The sequence below is a fragment of the Uloborus diversus genome, chromosome 2, assembly GCF_026930045.1.
Source record: "Uloborus diversus isolate 005 chromosome 2, Udiv.v.3.1, whole genome shotgun sequence".
Lineage (NCBI taxonomy): Eukaryota > Metazoa > Arthropoda > Arachnida > Araneae > Uloboridae > Uloborus > Uloborus diversus.
In genome coordinates this window covers 148,891,838-148,901,098 of record NC_072732.1, presented here as the reverse complement: position 1 = coordinate 148,901,098, position 9,261 = coordinate 148,891,838, and the positions used below count along the sequence as shown (strand labels likewise).

The window sequence follows — 9,261 nt, the reverse complement described above, 5'->3', positions numbered from 1 at the left end:
CAATTTTCAATAACTTGTTTAGAAAATGATATGATTTTAATTGCTTAAAATAGTAGCATTAAGTGGATTGCAGCCCAATTTTCAAAGCTGATAATACTTTTAATTTTAAATACCAGCTTTAAATAGCAAAAGCAAAACAAAAACAAATGAAAAAAGAAATCACCGGAAAATAAAATTATATATTTTAGCAAATTCTAGATGAATGGAATGGATTTGAAATTTCAAACAAAAATCTATGTAACATTCATAAATATATATATTTTTTTAAATTTTAGAACGATGTTGAGAATGAAAGACAAAATTTAACCACTGTCCATAGTAATTAAAATTTTTATATAAAAATTGCATTATTGGCACAAAAGTTTTTATCACCAATTTTCCAAAATGATTAAGAATAAACTTGAAATTCACTCACAGGTTACAGTGAATTGAAAACTGATTAATTATGTTCAAATAAGGTAATATGCCTACTATCTCAAATTTTTTTCATCAGTGTACACTATTTATAGGGAACTCAATGCATATGACATGCAGCGATTATAATATAATTGCAGAAAACATATAATAAATGAAAATATTTACTTGACAGTTTATATCTTTATTTGACTGACTATAGGATTTACTATTCTTTATAACAAAATTTAAACAGTGGAGAATTTTAGCCATCAGTTAGAACCTTAGAATTATTGATTAAAATAAAGAATTTAACTTTCAATTATGAAATAGCTGTTTCTGTTTTTATAAAAAAAAAACTCTCAATCAGAAAATACATTTTATGACTAGAAAATATTATTTGCAAAATATTTTATTTACATACTTATAGCACTCATAATTTTAGATTAATAAGATCACTTCGAATTTTGTTTCGATACCTTTGCAATAGAAGTCAGACGTTTAAGCAGATATAAGGTTTACCTTGCACTATCAATTAGAGCCGCTATATAGATAGGCTGACGCATCAGCTTAAGTTTAGCCATTTTGGATCGGATTTTTCATTGTTGCACTGCTAAGGTTACCACAGCAAAGTTTCAGATTTCGCCAAATTTGCCGAAAAAATTATTTTATTTTATAAACAATTCATGTGCCGCTAATAATTGCTCACAGTGAACAATCACCAAACGCGATAACTGGCCAGAAAAGACAACCACTCAAACGCGCGCTCCGATCCAAAATGGCTGATCTTAAGTTGATGAGTCGGCTCGTATATATAGGGGCCTTACTATCAATTATTAAAATTTGGGACGCAAACTAAATAAACATTTCTGGTTAAAAAAAGATTATGTTCTGAAAGGAAAAATGCACATAATGCTGTTTTAATGTTATTGACTAGTTCATGTTACCATTAATAGCTTAATAAACTCTGGTTTAATTTTTTTTTCTTAGTATGAAGTAATTACGAATAAACAAATTTTCTTTATAAGGAAGTGCTTATAAAATCAAAGTATACGAGGATAGCGGAGTTGATTCGAAGTAAAACATACATAAACATCTTTCAAACAAGTAAAATAAAATGATTCACGCTCTTAAATTCTGGATATGTTGCCAATGGTTCGAGCAAAGTATCAAATTACGTATTAAAATAACATTGGTTTAAGCATTCAGTTTCCCCAAGTACTTATTTAAAGCTTTCAAGACCTGTTCTTGCCGTGCGATCTGTATTTCAGAGCCATTTCGTGTTTGAAACGTATAAATTGTTTCCTGTTAATGATATTCTGCCGCTCTCTCCAAGCTCCTCTTCCTCTTTTATTTTGGACTCCTCTGTGGACAGCAAAGGCAGGATTTAGGACCCAAAATTCAAAGCCAGCCAAATGCATTTCAAACACCTGGAAGAAAACTTGCGTGGTCAGAAAGAGTCGACACAAGTTGTTAAATGATATTTTTAACGTGTCGACTTTCATTCTTATCAGAAATTGTTACCAGGAAATTGTTAACAACTTGAATTACATTGTTATGTGATTTTTTTTAATAGATTGAATTATATTGTAGAATTTGTTAACAGTTTGAACTACATTGTTAACTGAAATTGTTAGCAAGTCGAATTATATTGTCAATAAAAGGTGTTAACAGGTGGAAATACATTATTAAATGGTCGAACTACATTGTTAACTGAAATCTTTAACAAGTCGAATTACATTGTTTACAGAAACTGTTAACATGTCGAAGAACATTATTAACAGAGGTTGTTAACAGGAAGAACATTGTCAATAGAAATTATTAAAAGGTCGAATTTTATTGTCAACACGTCGATATATGTACATTATTTTAGCACAAACTCCAGGTCGAACTACATTGTTAACAGAAACTGTTAACGAATCAAACTGTGTTGTAACAGAAATTTTTGATGAAAAATAAATATATGTTGATTATGCTCAAAATTTAGGGGGAGAGAAGGGGGATGATACGCTTTTATGAACTCATTGCTTGTTTAGACATCTTTTGGGAGGAAAAAAACACAAGTTTTGGCTGTGAACTGAGATTCCCAAGGTGTATAAGCGGAGATATTAAATGAATGATTTAATGAATGTTGGGAGGAACAGTTTACCCAACCTGATGATGTACCATCTATTTAAAATTAAGTTCTGAAAGTGAACTTTCCTCCAAAGATATAGCTGTGCTATTCTATTTTACAAGCACGCGAAATTATTTCTTTATTTTATTTCAAACGCCATAGCCATGTTAAACTATTATTTAATCAGAATGATTCAAAAGCGATTAAAATTACAATTCATTATTGTGGTTATATTTTAATTCATTTAATTCATTTTACTGTTTATTGTACTTATTCACGCGTGTGATACTTCAAGTAGAAAATTACTTTATAATTACCTCCCGTGACCAGAACGAAATCAATGAAACTCAATCCCTGGCATTGTATTAAGAGTATTCACACGTTTTCTATTAAGCTAATAATGTCCAACATTCTGTCTTCTATAATTGAGAACGCATGAGGGATTTGGGAATTTTGAAAAGGTTCAACTTTTGGCTCAAGTACAAATTTAGCTTTTGGTGTACTATTTCGGTGCTTTGTGAGAAATGAAGCTAATGAAATTATTTATGGCAACTATCATCTGAATCTGTGCTGAAACTTTACTGTCTTTTTTAGTTTGCAAAAATCTTTCGTAAAACAACAATTGGGTTTGTGTAAATGTTTCTTAATTTTCATGCAAACAAAATGTATGGTGACATATTCGAATTGTTTCTGTTCAGAAGAAATACTAATTCGTGTACATCATTTTTCAAAATCGTATCAGTTTGTCCAAAAAGTTTCGAACTAACATAGATATTCGAAACTTAGTAACGCTCATCGCTGTTTTTTCTAAGACAAATCCATAAAACGAGTTTAATTGTTGACGATATTAATTTTTTTTTCTGGAAAAGATATCTTAACGTATTTTTTAAAATTTTCAGTGTTCAAAAAAACCTAAAATGTGAAACAGAAATAGTTTATTTTTTATTCAAGAAATTATGCTCCACTTTTTCTTGCAAGCTGAGTAATTTAAGGCTTTTAAAATAGAGGTTTTTTTTTGTGCAGACACAGGAATCAATGCTTATCAAACCAAATTGTCGATTAAATAAATAAGACATTTGTTTAATTTTAGCATAATTAGTTAGTTTTTGTTTAGTATTTGGAAATGAGATCGACATTTTGATCATTTGAAATTGATCCTATTTTTTTTAACTCCTAGCAGCAAATTAAGTGCCCCCATAACTTACCCTCCTTGTCTCGGGCCCTTTTTCCCCCATGCATAAATGTGGCCCGGCCTGTATTTGCAAATACGGGTTTTTATTTAGATATATGTAACTCTTTCAACCTTTCTAAAAGAAGGAGTTTATTTTTCAGCAACATCTTTAAAAGTTATAAATGATAGCGTTGATAACACATTGCGGAAACCCTTATTATCGATAAAAATGATGTATGATTACTGCTCTCGAAAATAGCTATAAAAGAATGGATATTTTTATCCGTCCTCTCACTAAACTTTTGGTGTGCAAACGTAGTTCTCTCCCTTAAATGATCTCTGACGTCACGACTTAATGTGCACCACGTGGCATTGCATGAGGGAATTGAATATTGATTTTAGAGTAAAATGAAACCATCTCCCGACGTATTGTTTTCCCCTGCCCTTGTGGAAGCACGCGATAGGAAAGAGAAATCGTCATGACTTTATTTTTGCAGAGAGTTTAAGCAAATATTATTAGAAACTTTTGACATCAAGTACAAAATATTTACCGAAATAGTTGAATGACGAAAAGGAGTAATTGCGGAAGTAATGTTGAACTTTAGTGCATCTCTTTGATGGAACGGGAAATCCATTCAGCTTATTGATCATCATACATATTACATGCTGTTTTTAAACATTAATTTTTTGAATTCATTTTAATTTAAAAACTTTTTGGAGTTATTTTTCAAACAGACGAACTTTTTCATACTTGTGCAATATTTCTTTGATATTTTTGAGGAATGTATTTGTAGTCAATTCTTTCCTATTTCACTGTTTTCAACATTTTTCAATCGAGTTTGAAAACAACGATATAGGAAAGAATTGAATACAAATATAATCTCCGAAAATACAGTCAGAGCCCGATTTAACGAACCGCTATTTAACGAATTTCACGATTTATTGAATTTTTCTTTTTCACCGACTACAATGAAGGCAAAAACTCCTATTTACCGAATTATAGACCTCGAATTAACGAATTGTTTTAACAGCTGATTTTTTTTTTGGATTGTTTTCCAATTGATCTATCCATAGTGTCCGAAGCAGAAAAAGACTTTTCTTGGAGTCTGCAATTTTTGAATGCCGAAGGGGCAACCAATCAATAGCAATTCTGATGCAGAAAGCGATGACACTCCCATTAAATCTTACTTTTTCAAATGTTTTACATGGCCTGGAAACTAAAAACATATCTCATGCAGCAGGCTGTAAATTACAATATTTTCTGTTCTCCATAATGTCAAAAGATAATATTTCGAGTCAAGTATCAAGGAAATTGTCAAGCATCTATTGCTCGGTAAATTTCATATTAACTAGTGTGGTCGCGGAATGCTGAATAAAAAGTAATTCACAAAGTTAAATTTAAAAGTAAAATAAACTTTCTAATTATGGATATTTTTGAGTAGTTGATTTTTACGACCTTTAGGTAATGTAAGTACAATTTTTTTAATATTTTTTTAATACCCCGATATTACGAATAACCCCGATTTAACGCATAAAAGTTTCGTTCCCCATGAATGCGTTAAATCGGGGTCTGACTGTATCAAAGAAATATTGCACACAAGTAAGGTAAACACACTAGTAGTGGTCAGTGCTTAATAGTAAAAATTAATAAATAATAATAATAAAAAAAAAAGATTCCAAGTCTCCCAATGAATTCAAAAGTGCAGGAGGTATTACCTCTAGCACGTTGTAATCCATTGGGAAACCTGGAATCCTATTTGTTTAAATATAAACCTTGAAGTGGCCACTACTGAAGCACTGGCCTTACTGATGTGTTTACCTTATAATAAAGTTCGTTCAATAGAATTTGAAAATCCATTTTGAGCAACTTGTTGTTTTCTTGGTTATACTTAGAATAATCATTTCCATTACAAATTTTACAACATTTGTGGCCAGCAGCATTGCTATTATCATCTGTGCTTTATTGTTAAAGATAGTTTTCTTTAAGTACAGATGATTAATAATCTGTTTTTCAATAACAAATTCGGAAAAATCTTTTGCAACAACAATGTTTTTTCATAAATGCTCACTAAACTTGCTACTTATTTACTAGCAGTCACGACATAGTGCACCCTTGCTCTAGTGGGGATGGTCTCACCTTAGCAACAGTGCTGAAAATTAAAAAACATTCCTTGCTACATGTTCGGCGTTGTTTTTTCATCGCATCCATTTTACTAAGAATCCTGGACTTAACAGTGTGAACATTTTCAATAGTTTCAAGAATAAATAAACCATTTAACTCACAGTAAACAGATACGTCAATTAACCTTTTCAAAGGATACATCAATAGTTTTGAGCAGATTTATCAAAACCTAGTGTCCCTGCCAATTGAATGTCTAAAAAATATCTTTCTGAAACATAGGCATTTATTAAAAATGCATAAAATTGAACATTAGAGAAAAAAGTCATTTCACCTGAGTATTCCTTGTGAATCCATATCCAATGAACCTTTCATCATGAAGAGGTACATTTGCTTTGGCGACATAAAAAGGTTCATAAAAAAACTCATAATTGGTTATTTTATATGCTGCTTCAAGCCTGTGTGAATCTGGGATTTTTTCCCACAGAGTATGATTCGTAGCATATTGATTGTGAATGAACACTTTGGCGTGGAAAGGCCGACTCTGTTTTCTCCTCACTCTCTCTACTAGCTCAGTTTTGCTTTTGGGCACTGGAAGTCTTTCGGGCATCTCGTACGTTGGCACCACATAAACGCACTTAGGACACGAATGCGCATGCTCGGAAGTTGCCAGAAAAACGTCCAACTGCCGCGGCAGCCCTGGAACCGGCATGATGTCGATGTCTGTCAAGAAATGATAAGGAGTCCTTGCGCCTCGTCGGGCCACGTTTCGCAAGTGGTTTTGAGGATGTAGAGCTTGTTGCCACCACCGTCTGAAGCTGCCAGTACGATAGCGCAAAAGCAGCGGCAAAGCTTCTCCACTCCGCGAGCAAGCTGGAACTGCTTGACGGTTGTGATCTTGGGTTTCAATGTCCGGTGGTGGCATGTCCCGATGGTACAGGAAATGGAAAGTGGCATTGGTACGGATGACCTGAGAACAGAGCCTCAAGTATGCTATGTACACTTTCGCAATGTAAAAGTCTATACCTGGCACGAAAACTGCTACGGACATCGGGGCCTTCCAGGCATGGGCAACTTCAAGAAGTAGATGAAGTCGATCAACCGAGCATTGCGTCGCGAGGGTCACGTGACCGACGTGACTGTGGTAGGCATTGCCGACCACCACAGCATCGTGGATGATATAAGTCCTCCTGCTATCCGTTCTGGAAGACGATTGGTTGAAATTGAAGACAAAGCTGGATAGCAAGTTGCCAATAAGCAGTCCACCGTCCTGAGAAGGCCCTAAACCGTCAGCTCCGAACTTCGGGATGGGCAAGCTTTCCATTTTCCCTCGCATCGTCTTTAGAATGAGAATCATGGCTAACAGGTTGCAGAGCGTGAAGATGATGACTGCTGTGATGTAGATGAAGAGAGAGGATCGACTGCATGACGGGCGCCAACGCTGCCGCATAATGGGCAGGCGCCTAAAAGAAACGGAAGATTGTTTGTTACATTTTCATAATATTTTCTTATATAAAACCTGTGCAAAGACATTTTAATTTACCATAAAAAATAACAGTTACTTAAGCGCTGTAATTTTACACTATTTAAATGAAGTATTTAAAAAAAAAAAAAACTTTTTTGAATCAACGAAACTTTAACACCTAATATTTTTTCATATTTCATGATGCGTAGTTTTTTCAATTAATAGTATAATTAAATACTTCTTGAATAGCAGTGCTTAAACATTTGACGAAGTGGCTGAAAGCAAATGCATCCTCTTTGCTATTAAAACTGGTGCGCGTCTCTGTGTGTGTGTCTGGAACCAAATTTAATCTGAAATGTGAATTTTTACCAGGTCAATATTGGTACCGTTGGACACAGGACTTCAAGGGAAGCCATTCTGCTCTGTTTCATCCATTTAAATTTTAATGAACCGGAGATAAGAAGCAGGAAGCCCATGATGTCCTGAGGACATCCAGGGGTGAAGCATTTTTGTAAACCCTCAATTGTGACCCGGTGCAAGTGGTGAACGGGGGTTAGCGAGAAGAGGGCAGAATCCGCTAGTTTGAAGATTAATTTTGACTTCTTTGTAATCTGGGAGAAATTGATGTTTGCAAAAACTACAGGTTTGCTATTGGAAAGGAGGTTATTCTCAACCTTAATGTTTACAAAAAAAAAAAAAAAAAAAGCGATTTTCGCCCTAAAATTTCCTTTTTTGAAGAAAACTTGTATGTTTTCTTCCTTGACGTTTAATACTTACCACTTTACCACCCCCCCCCCTCCAAAAAAAAAAAAAAAAAAAAATGTAGCCCTGATTTTCAGCTATCCAACCATCGGCATCCCATCACTTAACCCTTTATTCCCTATCTTCCATGAATGGTTTTCCGCTCCCAAAAAGGACAAAATCCGTTTACCATATATCAAAAGGGCTGCCGACAGTTTGTCACACGATCTCGTGAACGCTCACCGCTCCGCGACCGGCGGACCATGACCGGACTGCCGGTCATCACGCATCATGGATCTCTGGACAATGAATGGAGGCAGATTCTCTGCTATTCATCATGTAGAGTTATCCGTAGAGAAGATGCTTTTTCATCCGTAGATAAGATGCCTATGAACGGACACGTGGGGAGGTGTCGATTTTATCACTCTTCACTGGAGTTTCTGCATTCAAGCACAAGCTTTTGAATGTTTCCACTCGGAGTAATGATTTCAACCTTGGTCTTTCTATGAGTTTTTTTTTTTTTTTGCAAACAGTTGGCTATTTTTCAGAGGAATAGTTGAGAATGTTACTTGATATTTTTATGTTTACGATTAGATCTTATGAAAAGTTTGTCCCGTGCTCTACAAATGCATACTATGTTTATTTTTTCCAAATAGCTGTTTTCAAGCGAACGGCTTGATGGGTGCTGTTTAAGGTCGTCGACAGCCAAGATGGGCCCCTTGTCAGTTTGGTCTTCTTGACACTTCCTTCCATAAAACTTGTAAAACTAATACTACTTTGACTCAGTGCCGGACCCTCCTTAGTCAGAAACTAGGGGCCCTCCCTAGGTCCGGGCCCCTAGTTTCTTACCAGGCTGACCTTGCTTCTCGTCGGTCCTGATGCTGTTAACTATTTCCTTCCTCCCCATTCCATATTGTTATTTTGTGTTCAATCTCAATTTTCGGCGCAGAACACTTTGGAGAATGGGACTTAACTGCAGGTCTTTAAATGACGATTCCCTTTCATTTATATTGTATATTGTGTAATAAGTTAGTTTTGGTACACTTATTTGCTAGTGCATTCATGCCAAGAACTAATTCTTAACATTTTCTAAAAGGACTGTACATACCAATAAAACTGCGATCTGTTTTTTTTTTTTTTTAAAGCAAGCAATGTCAGGTTTTTAGGAAAGAAACCCTTCAAAAACTATAAAATGCAAAGAAAATTGAAAACTTTCGGAAACTGACAATCATTTGCATAATAAATCACACTGTATA

The 9,261-nt window shown here is 34.5% G+C and overlaps 1 protein-coding gene across 1 annotated transcript; it reads right to left on the bottom strand.

Annotated features, from left to right (window-relative positions):
• Nucleotides 1-302: 302 nt before the first annotated feature.
• LOC129217401 (beta-1,4-glucuronyltransferase 1-like) lies at nucleotides 303-7,249 on the bottom strand. Its single transcript, XM_054851698.1, has 2 exons — nucleotides 6,134-7,249; nucleotides 303-1,823 (listed from the first exon to the last, which is right to left on the bottom strand). The coding sequence occupies exons 1-2, from the start codon at nucleotides 7,247-7,249 to the stop codon at nucleotides 1,629-1,631; spliced, it is 1,311 nt and encodes a 436-aa protein (XP_054707673.1). The 3' UTR covers nucleotides 303-1,628.
• Between the last annotated feature and the right edge of the window lie 2,012 nt (nucleotides 7,250-9,261).